The sequence below is a fragment of the Plectropomus leopardus genome, chromosome 4, assembly GCF_026936395.1.
Source record: "Plectropomus leopardus strain MGB_pleo_1.0 chromosome 4, ASM2693639v1, whole genome shotgun sequence".
NCBI classification, from domain to species: Eukaryota; Metazoa; Chordata; class Actinopteri; order Perciformes; family Serranidae; genus Plectropomus; species Plectropomus leopardus.
This window is the reverse complement of record NC_142179.1, coordinates 12,007,820-12,031,459: the sequence shown is the minus strand read 5'-3', so window position 1 is coordinate 12,031,459 and position 23,640 is coordinate 12,007,820. Positions and strand designations below refer to the sequence as shown.

The window sequence follows — 23,640 nt, the reverse complement described above, 5'->3', positions numbered from 1 at the left end:
CTAAAAAAAAGCTGAAAACAGTTCAAAACTGCATAAAATAGCATGCCGAGACACGCCATGGTAAAGAATGTTGCAAAAACAGCCAAAAACAGTATAAATGGTATTTTGAAAAAATGACCCAACAAGCAAGGCTATAGTATGTCATAAAATCGGAAAAAATGACGTCTCAAAAAAAACCCCAGCTGAAAACCATGTAGTCCAGCATGTCGAACCACGTCATAGAAATACATGTGAAATAAAATTCGTAGTATGGCATGTGGGAAATTCAACAGAAAACATAGTCGAAAAATGTCAAAATATGACGTCAAAAAAACAGCTGAAAACCAAATATTATAGGATGTCGAGAAACGTTTTAGTTTAGCATGTAAAAAAAAAAACCAGCCAGAATTGTCATAATATAGGATTTCAAACACAGCATAAAATATGTATTTGCAAAATAGTAGAAAAGAAGTCATACTATAGCATGTTGTTCAAATTAGCATAAAAAGTTGTAGTATAACATGTTGTCCTAAATAACACAAAAAAAGTCATACTACAGCAAGTCATTAAAAACAATTTAAAAGTCATACTGTAGCATGTCGTTAAAAATAAACAAAAAAATGTCACATAATAGCACGTCACTCAAAATACAAGAAAACAGTCATATTTCAGCATGTGGTCCAAAAGAGCATAAAAAAAACATATGATAGCATGTTCTACAAAATCATTTTAAAATGTCATAATATAGCAGGTTGTACAAAATCATGTTAAAAGGTAGCATGTTGTCAAAAATACCACAAAAAAGTCATACTATAGCATGTCATTCAAATTGGTATAAAAAAGTCATACTATAGCATATAATTTGAAAAAGCATAAAAAAGTCATACCATAGCATGCCATCTAAATTTTCTTAAGTCTTAAATTTATACATTTCATAGAAAATCATGTTAAAAAGTCAATTGAAATAGCATGAAAAAGTCGCATGTCATCCAAAATTGTGTAAAAAAGTCATACTATCGCATGTTGTACAAAATCGCATTAAAAGGTCATTCTACAGCATGCTAATTCAATTCAATTCAATTCAAAACTTTATTAAAGACTCAGCTCAAAGAGAAGTCCATAGGTCTTTAAAAAAATAAAAATAAAATCTCACCCTATCTCTAAGGGAGAGCCCAGCCACCCTACGGCGGAAGCTCATCTCGGCTGCTTGTACCCGCAATCTTGTTCTTTTGGTCACGAAGATCAACCGGTATCGAGAGCTTTGCCTATCGGCTCAGCTCCCTCTTTACCATGACAGATCGGTGCAGACTCCACATTACTGCAGACACTGCACTGGTCCACCTGTCGATCTCCATCCTTCCCTCACTCGTGAACAAGACCCCAAGGTACTTAAACTCCTCTACTTTGGGCAGGATCTCCTCCGCAATCTGGAGAGAGCACTCCACTCATTTCCGGCTGAGAACCATGGCCTCGGATTTGGAGGTGCTGATTCTCATCCCGGCCGCTTCACAACCGGCTGTGAACCGATCCAGTGAGAGCTGAAGGTCACGGCCTGATGAAGCCAACAGGACCACGTCATCTCCAAAAAACAGCGACCCAGTCCTGAGGTCACCGAACCAGACCCCCTCAACAACCTGGCTGCACCTAGAAATTCTGTCCATAAAAGTTATGAACAGAATCAGTGACAAAGGACAGCCCTGGCGGAGTCCAACCCTCACTGGAAACGAATGCGACTTACTGCCGGCAATGTGGACCGAGCTCTGGCACCAGTCGTACAGGGGGACGGCCCATATCAGGGGGTCCAATACCTCATACTCCCGGAGAACCCCCCCACAAGACTCCCCGAGGGACACCATCGAATGCCTTTTCCAAGTCCACAAAGCACATGTGGACTGGTTGGGCAAACTCCTATGCACCCTCATGGACCCTTCCAAGGGGGTCCAGAGCTGGTCCACTGTTCCACAACCAGGACGAAAACCGCATTGCTCCTCCTGAATCCGAGATTCAACTATTCGGTGGACCCTCCTCTCCAGTACCCCTGAATAGACCTTACCAGGGAGGCTGAGGAGTGTGATCCCCCTGTAGTTGGAACACACCCTCCGGTCCACCTTCTTAAAAAGAAGGATCACCACCCCGGTCTGCCAGTCCAGGGGCACTGCCCCCATTGTCCACGCAATGTTGCAGTGCAGAGTCGTGTCAACTATGACAACCCGACAACATCCATGGCCTTAAGGAACTCCGGGCGGATCTCATCCACCCCCAGGGCCCTGCCACCGAGGAGCTTTTTGACCACCTCGGCAACCTCAGCCCCAGAGACGGGAGAGCCCATCCTGAGTCCCCAGGCCTTGCTTCCTCACCGGAAGGCGTGCCGGTGGGATTGAGGAGGTCTTCGAAGTATTCCTTCCACCGATCCACAACATCCCGAGTTGAGGTCAGCAGCGCACTGGTCCCACATACACAGTGTTGACAGAGCACTGCTTCCCCCTCCTGGAACACCAGATGGTGGTCCAGAACCTCTTCGAAGCTGTCCGGAAGTCCTTCTCCATGGCCTCACTGAACTCCCCCCATGCCTAGGTTTTCGCCTCGGCGATCGCCGTAGCTGCACTCCGCTTGGCCTGCGGTTCCTGTCTGCTACCTCCGGACTCCCACAGGCCAAAAAGGCCCGATAGGACTCCTTCAGCTTGATGACATCCCTCGCCGGCGTTGTCCACCAACAGGTTTGGGTGTTGCCACCATGACAGGCTCCGACCACATTACGGCCACAGCACCAATCGGCCGCCTCAACAATGGAGGCATGGAACATGGCCCACTTGGGCTCAATGTCCCTCTCCTCCCCCAGGACATGGTCTAAGCTCTCCCGGAGGTGGGAGTTGAAAATCCCTCTGAATGGAGACTCTGCCAGACATTCCCAGCAGACCCTCATAATGCGTTTGGGTCTACCAGGTCTGACCAGCGTCCTCCCCCACCATCGGAGCCAACTCACCACCTGGTGGTGATCGGTTGACAGCTCCGCCCCTCTCTTCACTCGAGTGTCCAAGACATGCGCCCGCAAGTCTGACGACACAACAACAGAGTCGATCATCGTACTGCAGCCTAAGGTGTCCTGGTGCCAAGTGCACATATGGACACCCTTATGCGTCAACATGGTGTTTGTTATGGACAATCTGTGGTAAGCACAGAAGTTCAATAACAAAACACCGCTCGGGTTCAGATCGGGGGGGGGGGCATTCCTCCCGATCACACCCCTCCAGGTCTCACTGTTGCTGCCAACGTGGCTGTTGAAGTCCCCCAGAAGAATGAGGGAATCTCCAGAAGGAGCACTCTCCAGCACCCCCTCTAAGGACTCAAAAAAGGGTGGATACTCCGAGCTGCCATTTGGACCATAGGCACAAACAACAGTCAGGATCTGTCTCCCCACCCGAAGGTGGAGGGAGGCTACCCTCTCGTCCACCTGGGGTAAACTCCAGCATACAGGCATTGAGCCTGGGGGCAATAAGTATTGCCACCCCTGACCGGCGCCTCTCACCCATGGCAACTCCAGAGTGGAAGAGAGTCCAACCCCTCTTGAGAAGAGTAGTTCCGGAGCCCATGCTATGTTTTGAGGTGAGGCTGACTATATCTAGTCGAAACTTCTCAACTTTGCGCACCAGCTCAGGCTCCTTCCCCACCAGAGAGGTGACGTTCCACGTCCCTAGAGCTAGCTTCTGCAGCTGAGGATTGGACCGCCAAGGTCCCCACCTTCGACTGCTGCCCAACTAACATCACACCTGAACCCTTTGGCCCCTCCTATGGGTGGTGAGTCCACGGGAAGGAGGTCCCACGTTGCCTCTTTGGGCCGGGCTCCATGTGTAAAGGCCCAACCACCAGGCGCTCGCCATCAAAACCCACCCCAAGGCCAGGCTCCAGGGGCGGGGCCCGGTAACCCGCGTCTGGGCGAGGGAAACTTTGAACCATTAATTAACTTAAATTAATGGTCAAGATACTTGACCATTAATGTCAAGATACTTAATCTTGACATTTGACTACTTGCAAAACCAGGTTTTTTTCTTCAGCATTTTCAGAAATGTTTGCAATAATCCACATATAAAACTGAATTACAGTCTGAATCATGATGTTCAAGTTTTGTGTTATAGACTTAAATCTGCATCAACTGGGTACACTGCAGCAGTATTTCAAACTGGACTTGGTGGACTTATCACTTATGATAAGTCGACCAAGCTTTCAAAATACCTCTCTAAAAAGTACTTAAGATATAACAATGTCCTGACCAAACACTTGTAATCATTTTCATACAACCACATACAGTAGATTAATAACTTTACCAGTGACACAATAATATTCAAACACCAATCTTTAACTGGAAAAAAATGTTTATTCTTATTTGTCACCAAAAAGCAATTATCGGCTTGTCCCAGATTAGTGTCCATAACCAGAAACTGAGCCCATTAACCACAAACAGTATTTGCATCACTGCATTTTTTTCTAATTCATTTGTTTGCCCATACCGAAAGACAACTAAACATTTAAAAACACACTTAAATGTCCATGGTGTGGAAGTTTTTTCAAACTACTAACATAAAGTAGTAATACTGCTGTGTTATCTGAAAGTGTAACTGTACATTAAAATGCCTTTGCACAACTCAGTCATCACACTTAAAGGGCACCTTTGTAAAGGAAAAATGCCTTGATGATAGTAGTCAGTCACAATGGACCCATCTGCACCATGCAGTGTCTGAATTTCACTGAATAAAGCAGTTTCATGTTATAAATCAGTGTATTTACCAGTTTAAATTATCTGGTCAGTTTGTTTTAAAGAGGAAGATATCTCCTTGGAGAATTCTTTTGGTGAAAACCTCCTGGACATCTGGATGTTATCAGAGAAAAAAGGTGAGCAGATGCTGAGCAAGCTGCCCACCTCCAACATTCATTCCTCTTTTCATTCATTCATTGTCTGTAACCGCTTGTCCTTGGGTTGCAGGAGGGCTAGAGCCAATCCCAGCCTTCATTGGGCGGAAGGAGGGCAATTTAGAGTCACCAATCAACCTGACCTGCATGTCTTTAGAATGTGGGAGGAAGCCGAAGACCCCGAAGACCCCCCGCCCACAGACCGAAACCCCGTTCCAACCTGGGATTGAACCGGGGCCCCTCTTCCCGTGAGGCAACAGACACCACCATGCCGCACCTCCAACATTTTTTTTTAATTAAAGACTTTTTGGGGTATTTTAGCATTCATTAGATAGGACAGATCAATAGCATGGAGGGGGGGGGGTGACATGCAGCAAAGGGCCTCGAACGGGAGTCGAACCAGAGGCCGCTGTGGCAAGGACACTGCCTTCATTCATTCATTCATTCATTCATTGTGCCCACTTTATGCACTCAGCCACCAATGCCCCAGAAACTGTGATTTGTAACATAAAACTGCTTTTTTCAGTTTTTTACTGGTTTTAGTCACCAACACTATTTGTTTTGGGAAGGTAGAGACCTCTATTGATAATTCAGCTCCCGTAAAACCCTCCTGGACAAATAACACTTGAGGAATTCTAGGAGAAGTCATGTTGGACGAACAACAGCTGTAGCAGAAGCCAGTCCACTTTCACATTATTCCTTTCAGGTTATGGTATAATATTTTCTGATAAATCAAAAATTAAATGTACAAGTGTGTAAATTTCAGTTGAAAGCATGATTTGAAAAACTTGTTTAAAATGGAGCCCAAAAATACACAATGGAGAATTTGACTAAAGATAAAACAAAATTAAAAAATATATATTTTTGTGCAGATGTGTGTGCCATTAAGGGGGACTATTTCAAATTAAGATAATAAAAGTCCAAAACAAACAACTAAAATTACTTGATAGTTGTTTTCTTTCAATAACACAGTCGAATGGTATACACATTCGTAAACATGCTTCTGATCTCATTTGCAGGAATGCTCTAACTTCAAATACAGACGTAACAGTAAGCTGTGCTTTAATTTATTCGCTGCGGTCCTTTGGCTCTTTGTATTTGTAGTGGATGTATTCAAAGATGTCTCTCTCACTATCCACCAACAGAGGCTCTCCTGCCACACCTACAACAGATCCACAGAGAAAAACAGCTGATATCAAAATCTTAAAGCAGGAATCACTGATTACTGAAGACACACTGGGGCTGAACAGAGTTCAGCAAGGTCATATTTGTCAGATTTAACTGAGACTCACCAGTGACTCCAAGTGGGCGTATGGTGTACTCGTTAAGAGTGAAGCCCTTATCCAGAGCATGAGTTCTCATGTTTTTATTGAAGATATCACTTCCCGTGAAATACAGAACACCACAGTAGTACTGGTCCTTCGGAATTAACCTTGTGGATATGGAGAAGACAGTTAGTGAACACAAACAGACAGAAGAATAGAAAAATTAATGCAAACATTGACTCTTTGCAGTTTTTATTGTATATCCTATTGCATATCACTGGACCTGTATTTTTTGTTGTAGGCAGAGGCAATGTTTGAAGATTATAGAACCATATAAATTAGGGCACCTAATATCAATACGCCTGTGAAGGTATTCTTCCTCATCTTCATCACTCTGCTGCAGCTGGCAGACTCCCTGGAAAAAAAGATTCAACACATCATGACCATACATAGGCGCTCCACAGGTTGGGTATAATGACTGCACTGACTGCATTACCAATCACAGCTTCAAAACACATACAGCTGAGCACACAAGGCATAAAAAGCAGAGGCCTCACCATGAACTTGGTTTCTCCTTTGGACAGTGTGTCAGTCACGAACCCAAGTGATTCCAAGTGGTCGACCACAGCATGAAGGAGTTTGGGCTGGATAAGGAGATAAATGGAACAAAATGGTAAGGGTATTAAACGCCCCAATGAAGACTAAAGCAGTCCAAACATGCAGGCTCTTTTAACCCTTCTGTTGTCCTGGGTATAAGCATAGGAAACCCCCTAAAAGATTTTTTTTCAACTTGAAATTTGATGTCTTTTCCTAGAATGACCCGTCATACATGAGAAAGGTGAAACGATGCCTTTGTTCATATCCCCCAGAGTTCCCACGAATGACCACATTTCGATGAGAGGGTAGAGCTGCAGAGGAGTGAGGGGTGGCTGATTAAGCTGCCAGGAAACTATCGGCAGACAGTCTGTAACTCAGGTGGCCTCGCCCATTTAATTATGTGTAACTTCATGCCTTAATGAAATTTAAATGGGTGAGTTATAAAAAAAAATTCACCCCTCGTACAGTTGTCATGAATGTTGAAATTAGCTATAGAGACCAAAACAGCGTTTTGTAAATATGTTTATTTCTGCTGTGCACGCATTTTTAAAAAGGGGTCAAAGAGGGTTAACTGTTTTGGAGCCAGCCTAAACTGGCCATGAGCACTTCCGCATTGGCTTAATTTTTCAGCCTCAGAGGTTGCTACTTGGTCATATAGCACCGATTTCAAAAGTATTTCCCTTTTTCTATTGTATGGACAGGCCAGTTTTACCAAATAACATCTTTCCAGCAGTCAAATACTTCTTTAATGGCAACATTATGTTGTATCCATTTACAACAGGAGTTGAGAAGAGTATTACCTGCTTCTGAGTCTGAGAGGTGTAGTCTGGGTGGGTCAGCAGGATATCAATATCACCACTCGACGCTGCACCTGGAAATGATGAACATTTGAATCAGTGTCATGATAACCAGAGTTTGAGCTCTGATCATTTACAGAACTTGAAGGAAAAGTTTTACCTCTTCTGTAGCTTCCACAGATTGTCCCAATATATTGAGTATCGATCTTCTTCAACTCTCCAAGAATAAGAGTCTAAAAAAAAAAATACATACACGATGTAAGACAACTCTCAGTGAAACTAAAGTAATGATAACAAAAATCTTAAATGCTTCATCAGTTGGCTGAAAATTTGTGAAATAATACATTTTTTATTTACAAGTAACAAAGCCAATGAAGCTTATTCTTAGTTTATGCATAAATTACATCTCATAAAGATGCATAAAATTTCCAAGACAAAACACCAAACTGTCCTAGATGCAAAACTAAAGACGGAACATTTATGAAATGGTTTTGTTTTCAGAAATGTTCACAATTTGATTTATTCTTTCACTTAATTACTATATTAGTTTTGGGATTATAATTTGCTGAATGACATGTCCAATTAACAACAGATTTTGCCAAGAAATGCATAGTGCTTCTCTAGAAAAAAACAAATCTCTTCTGCCTTTCAGCTGTTCCTGAACCACAACTTACATTTTTCACTTTCAGAAGGACTAAGTCTACAAAAATATGACTGTGATATGACTTTCAAGACCTTTAGTTTTTGGTATTTTAAAGCTTGGAAAACCTAAAGAGGTGATGAATAATGGATCAGAACCATGTCCGGTAGTGGGTCTTCATGAGTTTAGGTACAATGCAGATGTAGGACACATTATATTGCTTGTGTATATTTTTTTTTAACTTGTTTTTTGTTTACATGCTTGCTCACTTGGGACAAGGAAGTGGAGAGAAGGGATGGGGACATGATGACACTCAGTTTACTGCTATGTTTGTATGTTCACACTGTGATGTTTGCTGATTATTGTACACTCTTTTGAAATAAAAAGATGAGGAGAAAAAAGGCCTAGTCACCTCCATCTTTTCCATTTCAGCACGTGGTATCCTCTTCTCGAATTCCTCAAAATACCTGAAAAAAGCAAAAAAGTCTAGTAAAAACATCTCATGAATGAAAAGAGAAAAACTAGTGAAGGAGCATTCAGCTTGACGTACTTGAGTCCAATCTGTTGATGATGGTTTAGCTTGTGCTCAATCTTTTTCAAATCTAAAAATCCAACAAAAAACATCAAAGAACATTCATCATTTGAAATCACGCTAAAGCTAAATCTACACATTAGACAACATTCATTGAAAATATACTACATGAAAAATAAAGAATGTAAGTAAGTCAATAAGACCAAGAATTAGATGAAACACAAACTTTTAACAAATCCAATAATAATAATAATAATAATAATAAATAACTAAACAAACCTTCTAATGTCTTCACCCCTTCATCAAAAAACTTCCTTGCAGCAGCAGGGCTAAAGTTGAGACATAAAATATGAAGTTTGTTACATGCAGCACACAGTAAAGGTAATTGAATGGATAAATCTTCCCTGCAGCTCTCTAGAGAAACCAATGAAGTGGTTACCACATTTAAATCAGTCATGATGCATGTCACTGTGAATGCCGATGTAAAACATTGAACAGGTTTTTCACTTGGATTGATGACATACCCAATTCCAGTAACTCTGGTGAGGAAATTGATGGAGGAGCTGGTGTCATCATTACGAATCTAGAAGGAAATATAAAGGCAGCACATCAGTTTGTATAATGCTCTCAAAGTGAGCTATTATTAAACACATGATTATACAATGTGTCATGGATCATGCAATACAACGCCCCAGGACTCACCTTTTCCAGTTTACGTAGTTTTCCAGTCTGCAAGAACTCATCAATCTTCTCTGCTATTTTAGCTCCAACACCATCCTGTTGAGTTGTGAAAACAAGCATGAGGGTGCTGAACAGTGTGATCTGAATCGGTTATGTAAGATGTGCACAGTAGTGCTGTTGACAAACAAAGGCATAACACACAACCCCAGCAACATAAGCACATTAGTGGTTAGTAAGACAAATAATGACAGTCATTTCCAGTTTCCAGGCACTATTATATATCAAATCATCAAATATACACTCACTGAGGTAACTAAGATCAAGTCAGCTGTCTCAGTAAAGTATGATACAGACACAGATTTGAAAATATGACTGTTAGATCAAGTGAATCTGATCAACCTAACCAAAGAGTTGTTCATAAAGCAGTGTTTGTGACAAAAGCACACATGCGATACACATACAATAACAAACCTGTACATTGACAAAAACTAACTAGTATATGAGTGCCATCTATCTTTCAGTACAACTAGTTTGGCCTATATTATTTATTGACCAATTACTTAAATATTGTGAGAATATTCTAGGATCATCAAGTGGTACATTCAAAAAACGTTACACATTAACATTGTTGATTAATAATAAGTCAGTTCAGAAAACTATATCAATTTACTGAGTCAACATCTAATTAGTGTGTGTGTGTGTGTGTGTGTGTGTGTGTGTGTGTGTGTGTGTGTGTATAAAATAAAGGCAACGAGTAAAGACCTTAGAACCATAGCCAATCAGGGCACCTACCAATTTCTTGGCTTCTTCACCACTTTTGATTTTGTTAGGGTACTTGGCAATCGTAGATGCTGCTTTCCTTGATAGAGAATAGACAAAATCATTTGTAAAAGATATATTAAGTAAAATGGTGTTTAAAAACATACAAAAGTAGCAAAAATAACAATGTTATGTTTGAAAGCTTCTGTTGAATGCCTGAGGAAACTGTGAAAAAACTAAAATGACAATATTTCAAATTTGGATTGAATGTCTGATCATTTCGGATTCTTTTTATGTATGTAAGACCCTAAATTACATATTGAGAATGTTTAGGGTGATTTGGGTTCCCATGGGCTTTAATAACAGAAACTTTTTAAATAACTGTATGAATATTTTTTATCTAATTAATTACTAATCAACCCTACCAGTCTCTCCATTTGACATTATATGTATTATACACTCAGTTGCCAGTTCATTGGGTATCCCTAACTAAAATGAATGCAGTCCTACACAATTAAAAAAAAAACACTTTGATGGTTTTAAATTTCAGTTTTGCTTGTGTTACTTCAACGTAATGGTCAATTTGGCAGGATGCAGTTTGATGTGACTGTGTTTCATTATTCAGGTATGTTTTTGTCCATTCCAGTTTATATCATTGCGGGTTAGACTACATATTTGACACAGCCTCCAAAATCACTATAAAACTGTCTTGAAAACAGTCACAATATAAAGTGATCGCTGGACTTAATGACTTTACAGTTTTAAAACTGATTGATTTCATGCTCTCTATGCATCCGACATTGGTGTATAGTATTATAGTCCCTCATATGTTGTTGTGTGAACAATAATGAAACCGTCATCCTTAAACAAAGCTAAGTGATGACTGCTGAGGCTTCAGAGCTTACCTGTAAGCATTGTACTTGTGTATTGCCCTGTTGACGTTTTTCTCATAATTGGCCAGCTCTGGAAAGAGAAGTAAGACATCTGAGGCTTCATATTTCCCTAACACTCACATAAGTTAGTCTATTGACTATTTAAAGAACAGCCAACTCGGCTGAAGGAAGGAGACATTTAAATGACAACTCGGTGACGATCAGCGCCAAAGCTAAGAAACTTACAAGCAAACCACATGGTGAACTGAGAAAGAAACAAACACATTTAGCATGTTCTGCTTACAAATACATAACTACACATGCATTTTTTAACTTAAAACATAACCCAGGAGTCACGCCAGCTACTGTTAGCCAAACGCAACCGTCTCTCCACTTCACGTACCGACAAGAAAGTCTGTTATTCCTTCATTAAGGGATTCCTGCGGCGCTTTCCTTTTGCTCATTGTTACGTTGGCAAGCTCTCAAATGTCCGCTGTGAACTTCAACTTTCTTAAATGCATGCACGAAATGTTCAAAAACCTGTTCAAAAATTTTAGCTAGCCTCTCACCCTCACTAGCACAAGCTAAACAATGACTGAAAGACGTTGAGGGGGTTGGGCGTGCGTCATACGTCAGACGCTGTGACGTCGATTTTGTAAAGTTTAAAATTAAAAAAAATCTTTCTAATGCATTTCCTTATTTGTTTGTTTATAGATTTTCATTTAGACAGTCATAAATTTTTATATTGTTATAAATATTATTAGTATTATATCATATATCCCGGGGGAGGTTGGGGATATGTGTCCGTGTATCATCCGCTTATTCATTATTCAATGCCTTCTGGGAAACTAAACAAAAAATGAGTGAGAATTTATTTTATTTGTTTTTCTGTATAAACCAAATATTGAAAAAAAAATACGTTTGTTCATTATCTGCTTATAAGAAGGAAAAAATCAAACAAGGAAAACAAAACAAAATAAGTCATATTTATATTGTTCTTTATTTTTATTTTCGTTATTCTTCATGTGTTATTCTACAGCGGCTCCGCACTTTCGCGCATGCGCCGTCAGGAGAAAATTGAATTTTTTTTTTTTTTTCCTTCACAGTCGCAACTTACAGTGACATTTATTCATACCTCATCTTGTGCCAGGACTTTCAACAGCTGCTGTGTAAATCAAAATGGACATGGGTGTGATGGTACTCACGTGATCCTCACATAAACATGTTGGAGAAGAGGCTGATGCCCATGGTGATGGCGTAGAGGGCAGGAGGAGCTCCGAGGCCGTTGGGTCAGCTTGTGTGGAGATCAATGTGTTAGCAACTCAAATAAAGAGACATTTACGCCCTTCAAATTCCCCACAAAATTTATTTAATTAACTGTTTGAAGCCAAAATAGGTCATGTTTTTAAAACCTAATGGGTATTGCAGAATTGATTGTTTCCTCTTTCCTACCCCATTAATCATCCAATGACCCCATAGATTTATCTTGTGATTCTTTGAAGAGGCTCAGCCCTTAAGTTGAGATGATTGATTAATGAACTTTGACCTGCACTTGTATTTCAGATTTAGTAATTTTTTGTAAAAAAAAAAAAAAAACAAAAAAAAAACTTTTTGTCATATATGCTGAGTGTCACTACATCCTTCCAGCAGTACATGAGACAGATAATCTGAGGAAAAAAACTTGTTCTTAATGCTCCTCCTAGGGCTCCTATTGGCATTTGCAAGAATAAACTTCATCTGAGGTATCAAGATGTACTACATGACAACTCCAGAACATGTCCATAACAAATCAACGTAGCCTTGGTGGCGGGCTGCAGAATAGGTACCCCCTCCATGTTAGCATAGGGCACAAACTAAAAACTTGAAGTACACATCAACTATGTTTTTTCCAAAGATGCTTTCTGTCATTGTTGGTAGTAATTAAAACGCAGTATACAGTATAATTTAGTATACTGTTAAGCTGTAAAATAAGAAAGTTTGCGAGAAAACTTAATGCAGCAGCAATTTCTTCCTTTCACGAAAGTTTTAGTGACAGACTGATTTTAGCCCACGTTCTTGCAGTGGGTCAGTAAACCAGGTGATGCATGCCTCATTCATGCAATAGGACTTGCCATTGGTGCTTGAGGCCTTGGTGAAAAAAATCCTTTAAGTCTTTCGAGTGCTCTATAGACGTTGTGATTCATAACAGCTTGTACTGCCCTCAGCATTGTATGCTGACTTGATGTTAAATGCACAGCTCATCAGACACAGTGAACAGTTGTTAGTGTGCCTAACGGATGGTGGGGCTGGTAAGGCTCACCCAAAAAATGTCTTGCAGGATGGCTTTGTGAGTGTATCTCCCAACCTTACAGGCAGGACACTCTCACTGTAGTACACATAAACTCCATACAAAGTGTGGCAGTGTCAGCTGGTTCTGTGGGGTGAGTGTCCAAGACATGTACGGCACTGTTGTAGTCTCTACACCGTGCCTGTTATTCCTTTCTGTTGTCTTTCCTTTCCCTGTTATAGTCTTTGGCTGAATCCCAATTCCTCCCAAGTGTCACTACCCCTATCTTTGGAGTGCCCTCCAAAAAGTAGTGTCTTTTCACAATGTAGTCAGAAGGGGAAGGGCTGAAATCTTTGCCTAAATAATGGGACAGCACACATTATATTATCCTCAAGTGTTTCAAGGCCTCTTGAAAAAAACGTTATTAAGTACGAAAAATAGCCACAAAACAGCATTTTAAATGTATAAAAAGATTAGTAAAAACATATCTTAGAATATATTCTTACATATCTTAATTAATTTTTTGGTACATATAAACATGTATTTTTTTATGAAACAAAAAAAATGTGAACAAACAGTGCTACATAAAATACATGGTGTTCCAGAACAGCATGAATAAACCTTTCAAAAAGGCCCTGGACACGCTTCACTTTGATCAGTGTCCTGTGAAACAGATGAAAAAAAGTGATTAGTTAGGCCATGCTTAGAAGCAATATGAAGTCATACATTGGTAGGGAAATCAAACAAACAGTCTGGTCACTCAATCCCACAGTTGCTTGGCAGCATATTTCTTCTTTGTGAACTGATTGTTGTTCTCCAATCTCAATTGAGTCTTCTGGTCTGCTCAGGAATCCCTTGTCACAGCAGAATGGAAACATTAGTGTACAATCCATAAGCATGCTGCTTGTTTTCAATTTTAGCTGACATAAAAGTGAAAACAATTAACAACTGACTTATTATAATGCTAGCCACTAATATTAGCCTAATAAACATTATTGTAGTGGCAGATATTATCACTTCTCAGGACAGAACTTTACCACAACCAGTTAAAATATGTTAACACATTATTCCAATGTACCGTTAATCACGCCTTTATAAATTACTGCCCACACTGATAATGCTGTAACATGCGGGAAATGTATTTAAAAGTTGTTGCTTAGTAATTAACAGCTTATTATACAGCACAAAACACACCTGACCTTGACTCCTGCCCCTGTGTTTGGTGGGCCCACAGGGTGGCGGTTCCATGAAGTCTTGTCAGGCTGAGCCCATGGTCAGAGGCCCAGCCACCAGATACTCACCGGCACGTGTATACCGATCTTACCAGGCAAGGTCCTTGTGTCCCCAAAATATCGTCCAGTCATGGCCTTTTCTGAACCACTGTTGGTCTGGTCCCTCCCCTGGGACCACTTTGCCTTGGGAGACCCTACCAGGGGCTATAAGCCCCAGACAACACAGCTCCCAGGATCACAAGGACACGCAAACCCCTCCACCACGTTAAGGTAGCAGTTCTTGGAGGGGAAAAAATGGTTCGTCTGTCAGTAACTTAGCAGACAATACTTCAAGAAAAAAAAAAGGGGGGGGATCAAAAGCCATACAAAGCAAATCAACATCAGTACACAGCAACTCACCATCAATAAAAAAAATTTAAAAAAAGAAAACACCAGCCAAATATTACCTGGCAAATTCCTGCTGCTCTTCCTCCCTCCTCTTTGTTGTTGGTTCTTCCTCAGTAATGGTCTTCCACTCATGCTCCTTTCTCTGTCTCCTTCCTCTTTGGTATCAATCTTTCCTCTGATGTGTTCTTGTACTCCTCCTTATCTTCCTCCTCCTCCCTTTTCTTTGTTGTCTTTCTTCCTCTGTGGTGGTCTTTTTGGTCTCCTCCTCCCTCCTCTTTGGTGTCGTTCCTTTCTCTGTTTTGGTCTTTTTCTACTCCTCCTGCTCAAACTCCTCCTCCCTCCTCTTTGTTGTTTTCCAATCCAATCCTTCATAGTGGTCTTTGTCTCCACCTCCCTCCTCTTTATAGTCATTCCTTCCTATGTGGTCTTCTTCTGGTTCTTGTCTTCCTCCTTCTTCCTCCCCTCTACTGTCCTACTTTCCTCTGTTGTCTTCTTATTCTTCTCTTTAATTCCCCTTCTTGTTCATTTCTTTTGTGGTGGTCGCCCTCTCCTCCTCCTGTCCTCCCTCCTCTTGGTTTTACATTTCACCCACTGTGATGAGTCATCTCCTTTTTCTCCTCAGCCTTATCCTTCCTTATATATTTTTTGTTATTCTTTCTTCTGTGGTGACCTTTTTTCTAGTCCTCCTCCTTTTTCCCATTTTTTGTTGTGCTTTCCTCTGTGGTGATCTTCTTTTCCTCCCATTCCCTCTTTTTTCCACTCCTCCCTATGTGGTCGTCTGCTTCTCATTCTCATCCTCTTCCTTCCTCCCCTTTGATGTCACTCTTTCCTCTGTTATTGTCCTCTTGTTTTCCTCCTTTATTCTTCTCGTTGTTGTTCATTTCCTCTGTGGTGGTAGCCTCCTCCTCTTCTCTCTTTGTTTTAACATACCTTCCACTGTGATGATCTTTTCTTCTCCTCCTGCACCTCCTCTATCCTCATCTTTGTTGTTGTCATTTCTGTTCTGTGGGTCTTCTTCAACTCCTCCCATTTCTTTCTCTGTGGTGGTGTTTTTCTTCTCCTCCTACCTCCTCTTTGTTGATGTTATTTTCTCCATTTTGGTGGTGTTCTTCTCCTGCTCCAACTCTTCTTCTCTCCTCTTAGTATTAGTCCATTCCATCATTGTGGCCTTCCTCTCCTTCCTCCTTTTTGTTGTTTTTCCTCTATCTATGAGAGTCTTTGTCTCCTCTTTATCATTTCTTTTGCAGTGGTGGTCGTCTCATCTCCTCCTCCTCATTCTCCTCTCTACTTTTTGTTCCTTCTCTTCTGTGGTGGTCTTCTTCTCATCCTCCTTCTTCCTCTCATTAGTTGTCTTCTGTCTGCTGAGGTGGTCTTCTAGTCCTCCCCCTCTTTGTGGTCTTTCTCTCCTATGTGATGGTTGTCTCCCCCCTACTTTTTTTGTTTCTTCTGTGGTGGTCTTCTTGTCATCCTCCTCCACCTTTGCTGTTGCTTCCTCCTTTGGTGATCTTGTTCTCCTCCCCTTCCCTCCTCATTTTGTCACTCCTTCCTATATGTTTGTCTTTAAGTCGTCGTTGTCCTCCTTCCTCCCTGTTGTTGTCCTTCTTTCCTCTGCTGTCTTATTCTCTGCCTTAATCCTACTCGTTGTTCATTTCTTTAATAATGGTCGCCTCCTCCTCCTCCTCATCTTTGTTTTACATTACCTCCTCTTGGTGATCCTTTCTTCTACTCCTACACCTCCTCTATCCTCATCTTTGTTGTTGTTCTTTCCTTCTTGGGGGTCTTCTTCACCTCCTCCTCCTTCCACTTTGTCATTCCTTCCTCTGTGGTGGTGTTTTCCCCCATTCTCCTCCCTCCTCTTTGTTGTCATCTATTCCTCTGTCGTGGTCATCTTGTACTTTTACTTCCCCTCCTCCATCCTCCTCTTTGTTGTGATTCATTTCTATTGCTTTGATCTACTCCTCCCCCTCTTTGATGTCATTCCCTCCTTTGTGGTAGTCTTCTCCTTTCCTGTCCTCTTTATCATTTCTTCCTCTGTGGTGATCTTTTTCTTTTCCTCGTTTGCTGTTCCATCCTATGTGGGGGCCGTCATCTCCTTCCTCCTCTTTGTTGTTGGTTGTTCCTCTGTGATGGCCTTCCTCTTGTCCTCCTCTCTCATTCTCCTGTCTCTTTGGTGTCAATCCCTCCTCTGATGTGGTGTTCTTCTGCTCCTCCATTTTCCTCTTGGTTGTCATTCATTTCCTTTGTGGCAGTCTTCTCCTGTTCCTCCTCCCTCCCTCTTTGTCGTTCCTTCTCTGTGGTGGTCTTCATTTCCTCCTCTTCCCTCTTCAGTGTTGATTTTCCATCCTTCATGGTGGCCTTCATCTCCTTCCTCCTCTTTGTTGTTGGTTTTTCCTCTGTGATGGTCTTCCTCTTGTCCTTCGCCCTCTTTCTCCCTCCTCTTTGGTGTCAATACCTCCTTTGATGTGGTCTTGTTCAACTCCACCATCTCCCTTCTTGTTGTTCATTTCTCCTGTGGTGGTTATCTCATCCTTTTCCCTGTCTCTTCCCTTCATCGTCCTTCCTTCCTACATGGTGGTTTTCATCTTCTCCTTCCAATTGTCCTCTCTCCTTTTTGCTGTTGTTCCTTCCTCCATTTTGGTTTATTTCTTCTCCTCCTCCTCCACCTCCTTTACCCTCCTCTTTGTTGTCCTCAATCTCTCTTGCAGTCTGCTCCTCCTTCTCGTCCTCCTCCATCCTGTTTACTGCCATTCCTTCCTCTGTAGTGATCTTCTCATCACCCTCATCCTCCTTGTTTCTTCTTTGATTTTGTTCCTTCCTCTGTGGTAGTCTTTATTTTCTCCTCCTGCCTCCCAATGACACATCCCGATTTCTTATTTTATTTTTTTTTTACTGGGGTGGCCCAAGTGGGGCATTGACCTATGCAGGGGTGGCATGAAGAACAAGCATGTTGCGGGCACCAATACCTACTTTAACTGCTAACACTGCAGTATCCTACATGCCCTGTTGTCTCAGATGGTCTGGTGTCATGAGTTTTGGTTTACACTCTGCTGGGTATAAACCAGGAGACCTGACCACCAGGCCATCTGGGACAAAAGGACACTGAGATCTAAAACAGAAAAATGCCCGTGCATAGCTTTAGTCAAGGTGCTGGTACTATGGCAAAAGTACAAACGTGTAAAGAAAAAAACAACACTGAGATCTAATTTTACTTGTAAATGGTAAGGCAAGCAGCACAATGTATTAATCCAATGAGGCTAAAAAAATTGTAGATATGAGCCAATAACAACCCTATTTCATACAGCAAGCCCTTGATTAACTCAAATCTTCATCTGAACTAAAACTTAAGGTCCTTTAAGGCACAGATTAAATGTAGCCTCTAATGTTAAGTTTTTCTTTAAAATAAAAACACTTACCCATCAAGCTAGCTAATTAATCTGGCTCAACAACCTGGGCTCAAATATACTCACGTTCTCTCTATTCCTTCCTCTGTGGTCCACAGTGGAAATTGGGAAATTCACACGTTGAAATTGGGAAATTCACAAGTTGAGATTGGGAAATTCGGAAGTTGAAATTGGGAAAATCACAAGTTGAAACTGGGAAATTCACAAGTTGAAATTGGGAAATTCGCAAGTTGAAATTCGGAAAATCACAAGTTGAAGCTGGGAAATTTGCAAGTTGAAATTCGTAAAATCACAAATTGAAATTCGTAAAATCACAAATTGAAATTCGTAAAATCACAAATTGAAATTCGTAAAATCACAAATTGAAATTCGTAAAATTGATGTGAAACCGACGTGACGCTTGAAATTTGACTCCCACATTCACTCATCACAAGCAGTCCCGTGTGACACACCTCAGGCAGGATTTTGGCGGTTGATATCCTTAACCACTGGACTGTCTTGGGCATCAATGAACTCTACAAAGCAGAAGAAGAAAGAAGATGAGACCTTAGATATAAAAAGTTCCTGCACATTTAAAACTGTTGTGGTGATCTTCAAGTCTGTTCTAGAGGCTCTTTAGGTGGTTCTGAGTTTTGTTGTACTTGTAACTTCTGAGTGTTAAATAAGTTTGTTGTCAAGATGCTAGTCAAACCAGATCTCAGTGTCCTGTTGTACCAGATGGCCTGGTGGTCAGGACTCCTGATTTACACCCAGCCGGTTTAGTTTCAGCTCCAGGTCTGTCCACAGCTGGACAATAAATTTAACAGTTCAAATAACTTTCTGGTAGCAACCTTTAAATTAATATTTACACATTTATGTTAATATTAAAAATATTTTATTTAATGAAAAAGTACACTGCACTACTTGAAAGTTTGATGCCATTTTAGTATCTACTGTTGTAAATACTCCTGTTGTCTGCTGTGTTTAGACTCAAGTTATGACTCCTGGAAAGCTTGGCTCATAGAAGGTTCATTCTAATGCAAATTTCAGTGATTGTGAATTGTATTTTGTCTCCCTATGTGTCTCTGTCTGCAATTTTTGTTCTCACTGCTGACTGTCTTGGCCATGTCTCCCTTTTGAAAGAGATTCTTAATCTCAATGGGACCAACCTGGTGAAATAAGGATTTCCATAGCTTAAGTCTCACAGTTCGCAGATGGTCTCTGTTACTGGTCCACATCCAAAATCTCCACAACTTGCAGACAAAAAACTTCAACGCTGCATTACTGAAATAAAAGAATGGTCCAAACTATGGAGAATCACCCTCAACCTCATCAAAACTCAATGTGTCATCTTCTGCAAAAACAACCAACTACAGTACAATAACATCAATGTCACGCTCCACCATCATAAGATCACCATCAGCAAAGAAGTAACTTTCCTTGGCATCACATTCCAAAATAACATGACGTGTGTGTGTGTGTGTGTGTGTGTGTGTGTGTGTGTGTGTGTGTGTGTGTGTGTGTGTGTTTGTGTGTGTGTTAGAGCCATTTCGGCATATTTTTTTGATTATTGTTGTTATTAATAATATTGCATTATGGACGATGAAATAATTAATGGCTCTAGGTTTATGTTTTATTTTTAGTTAAGTAAATGTTTATATTATAAGATCCTCCTCCCCGGAAATGAGATATAGAGGAGCGAGGGACAGGTGTTACTGATGAGACAGGGGAGAGCTGTATTGTTTTTGGACCGCTCTCTTTTTTTGTTATTTTTCACACTACAGTAATGGCCTAATTGTGCTAACCTTTTGTTATGGACATTGCACTATCAACAGCAATAAATCTTCAGTTCGATCCAAGCCAGACTGATTATTTAATTTCAGCGCGTCAGGACCGCAGGTCTCCTCTGAACAAAGGAAGGCGGCCAAAACCTATGTAGCCTATAAATATAACTATATATATATATATATATATATGTTTACTCCACCCCTCTGTGCATCTGATCCCTTATAGATTAATCTATACTCATTTTATGTATTTATTGTCAATTTTTAATGTTCAATTCTATTTTGGTGCCTTGGTCCTCATGTGTGCTCTTACCTTCTAAGCCCTCTGTCCCCTCCTTTCCTTTATCCTCACCAAGCCTCCAACTATGGATAGAAAAGCGCAAAAGCCCTGAGCTATCCCTCCATGCTCAATGTCTGTCTGTCATATGGCTGACTACACCTTCCGGGGATGAGCCAAAGAAACATGGGGGGTAGCACATTCAAACTAGCATAAAGAGACAGTTATATCCTAGTTATATCCTGACCACAGTCGATATTTACTCAGATAATCTAGCTTGTTAGTTACAATTTGAGGTAGCGTTACTTGGGTTTTCCATTGGAATACTTAATTTCAGTGCTAAATATTGCGCTTAAATAGATTTATTTGACATTAATGTAGTCACTTTTCATGGAGATTTAATGCGGCAGTTATCAAATTTCTGAAAGGGAGTGCAGTCAGATAACCTAATATTAACCAACAACACTGTAGCTAACATGACATTTCCTGGTTTATATCTAACGTTAGCTGGCAAGAAATCAGTTGTTCACTGTTAATTTCTCCACCTTTTTCATTGTAATGCTGCTCCACACTGTGAGTACTTAACTCTTTCTCCACTTCTTTAAGAAAATAATCTAACTCTGCACAGTCACTTCTGAACGGGAATGATGCAGACAGATCATAAACTGTAGGTAAAGACACAGATATTACATGCAGTCTATAAAATAGGTAAATTGAAAAAAAATGCCAGAAACTATAAGCTGCTGTGATTGGTTGATTCCGCTATGAGCATTTAATAACGTGCGGCGGAGATCCCGCCTACCTCCCTCCGGACGATCCATTCTAGCATCACCCTTAATGCTCTACTGCTGAATAAAATGATAAAACCGTGAAGACTGTCTAGACTTTCCAAAGAGCATTGATTACTCTCTGACAGTGAAGGCATGAATAACTGCAGCTGGGTAAGGCAAATAAGATAATAGATTAGCTAAATGATCATAGTACCACCATCTAAAATGAAAAAACTTGAACATATAACCCAGTATATTCACTTTTTGTTCAAAACTGAGCCGGGGAGCGAAAACAGAGATGGGAAAGGAGAATTACACAGTGGTGAAAATGTTCTCCTAGCCAAGAGAGATTAAATGCAGCAGTGAATTATGCACACTTTGATCATGATGCACTACTATTTCGTAAATCTATAGCCTACAACTTGCTTAGACATCTTCTCTTTGTTGTGTTCACTTATTTTTAAGTTTTCAATATGCAGAATGAAAAAAAAATTGAACGCAAATAAATAGATTTCTGATCCCTCCAAAACTCAGACAAAAATACCACCAACAAATAAAAACTCTGGACACCAGTGGTGGGTGCAAACAGCAGCCTAACTGAGCTACGCGAATTAGGCTAAATAAGCCAATCCCACACATTTTGTTGCACCACCAAGACAGACAACACGGAGCTGTTTAAACTTGAAACTGCAGCAACACAAACACATTACAGCAAAGAGGAGCAATAGGAGGGGCTGTAGGCTACGAAAAGTTGTTTTTGATATCATCTCGAGTTGTTGCACTCACCTGTATGAGTCTCTGTGAGCTGTGTCCTCGCGAAGTCCTCCATTTGCACTGCAGCGAGACAAAAATGCATTAAAGAGAAGCAAAATAAGGGAATGTATACAGTATTGCCTGTAGTGGTTGTTGATATTATAATCTCGAGTTGTCGTACTCACCTGTATGAAGCATTCTGAGAGCTCTGTCCAAGCGAAGTCCCCCTCTTCCTCAAACGTCTCTGCTCGTTCATCTAAAAGTATAATGTGAATATAACCAGTCCACTCGTCCTTCTCGTGCCACTGCGCTCCTCAAAGTTTTCCAAAAATGTTGAGTTGAATGCGGTCATATTAAGTTTTATTGTCAAAACAGTATAAAGTACTTTGAATGAAAAATCCCTCTTGTCAAAGCTCTGACGGACGCACGTGGACTTTAGCGTGGTATGCAAGCACCTGCAAAGCCGCAGAATGTTTGTTTTTGGTCACTAGCATACACGACGCGTTGAACATTAAATGAGTCAATATTTAGGGTAGACGCAACCTTTCTTAGAGCTATGTCCAGGCACAGCAACCCTAACCATAACCCACACGGAAGCAAACTTAATTTGACTGTGTTGTTGCGCATTTGAAATGTTTGGTTCGTTCCAGCTGAACGCCTGGAGAGCAGGCGAGGGCAGGCGGCCGCAGCGGGAGGCGGTGACTAATTTAAGACTTTTGCAGCGGCCTTCAGCCTGTACAGGAAGTCACTGAATCACCCACATCCTGTTAGATAGGATTCCTATTCATTCAGATCTTATCATATCATTTATCAGACTGTTTAGAGTCTCAAATTATTTTATTGATTGACAATGTAAACTTTTCAAATATTATACAGGCAATCTGTGATTTCTGTTCATGGTTCAGCCTTCATTTACATGAATTCTAATGTATATCAGCATTATATCATTTTGCTGCTGTATGTAAATCTGCCAAGCACATCTGTCACCCTCAAACTACAGAAATGAATCAAAACCATTTTAACAGCTCTTAGTGCAGATCAGTCAGAAAGCCTATGGTCAGGGCTTCACATCTGTACACACTATTTTAAGAATCCTCACATCCCACTTAGACTACTGACTACAAGTTGTGCTGTTTAATCCTGAATCCTTCTTTTCCTTCCTTCTTCAAAATCATTAACATACTATACAAAAGACTGTGTATAGTCTATGATGAATGTATTTCCTCTTTGTGATTGCAAAACAACAACAACATTCTGGTTTGGGGACCTCAGAATTGCATCTCTTCTTTTTGCAGATGATGTGGTTCTCTTGGCTTCATCACACTGTACACTCAACATGCACTGGGACGGTTTGCAACCAAGTGTGAAGTAGCAGAGATGCAAGTCAGCACCTCCAAATCTGAGGCCATGGTTCTCTGCCAGAAAACGGTGCTGTCACCTCTGGGTGGGAGGAGAGTTGCTGCCCCAAGCAAAGGAGTTCAAGTATCTTGGGGTCTTGTCCATTAATGAGGGTAGAACAGAGTGTGAGATGGACAGGCGGTTTGGCGCAGTGTCTGCAGTGATGCAGGCACTCCATTGGACCATGGTGGTTAAGGAGCTGAGCCGGAAGGCAAAGCTCTTGATTTACCAGTCCATCTACGTTCCAACTCTCCCCTATGGTCATGAGCACTTGGTAGTAGCGGCCTAAATGAGTTTCTTTTGCAGGGTGGCTGGGCTCAGCCTTAGAGATAGGGTAAGGAGCTTGGACATCCGGGAGGAGCT

The 23,640-nt window shown here is 41.0% G+C and overlaps 1 protein-coding gene and 1 long non-coding RNA gene across 2 annotated transcripts; both read right to left on the bottom strand.

Annotated features, from left to right (window-relative positions):
* Window positions 1-4,331: 4,331 nt before the first annotated feature.
* On the bottom strand, window positions 4,332-13,773 carry polb (polymerase (DNA directed), beta). Its single transcript, XM_042488023.2, has 14 exons — window positions 11,431-13,773; window positions 11,061-11,118; window positions 10,189-10,255; window positions 9,418-9,492; window positions 9,240-9,298; window positions 8,995-9,044; window positions 8,734-8,785; window positions 8,596-8,650; window positions 7,704-7,776; window positions 7,547-7,617; window positions 6,707-6,793; window positions 6,497-6,564; window positions 6,177-6,316; window positions 4,332-6,046 (listed from the first exon to the last, which is right to left on the bottom strand). Exons 1-14 carry the CDS (start codon window positions 11,489-11,491, stop codon window positions 5,952-5,954), a joined length of 1,011 nt encoding a protein of 336 aa, XP_042343957.1. The 5' UTR covers window positions 11,492-13,773; the 3' UTR covers window positions 4,332-5,951.
* A 1,044-nt stretch (window positions 13,774-14,817) lies between these two features.
* On the bottom strand, window positions 14,818-22,601 carry LOC121943957 (uncharacterized). The gene is made up of 3 exons (XR_006105883.2): window positions 22,065-22,601; window positions 21,913-21,960; window positions 14,818-18,828 (listed from the first exon to the last, which is right to left on the bottom strand). It is a non-coding gene; the product is annotated as an uncharacterized LOC121943957 (long non-coding RNA).
* Between the last annotated feature and the right edge of the window lie 1,039 nt (window positions 22,602-23,640).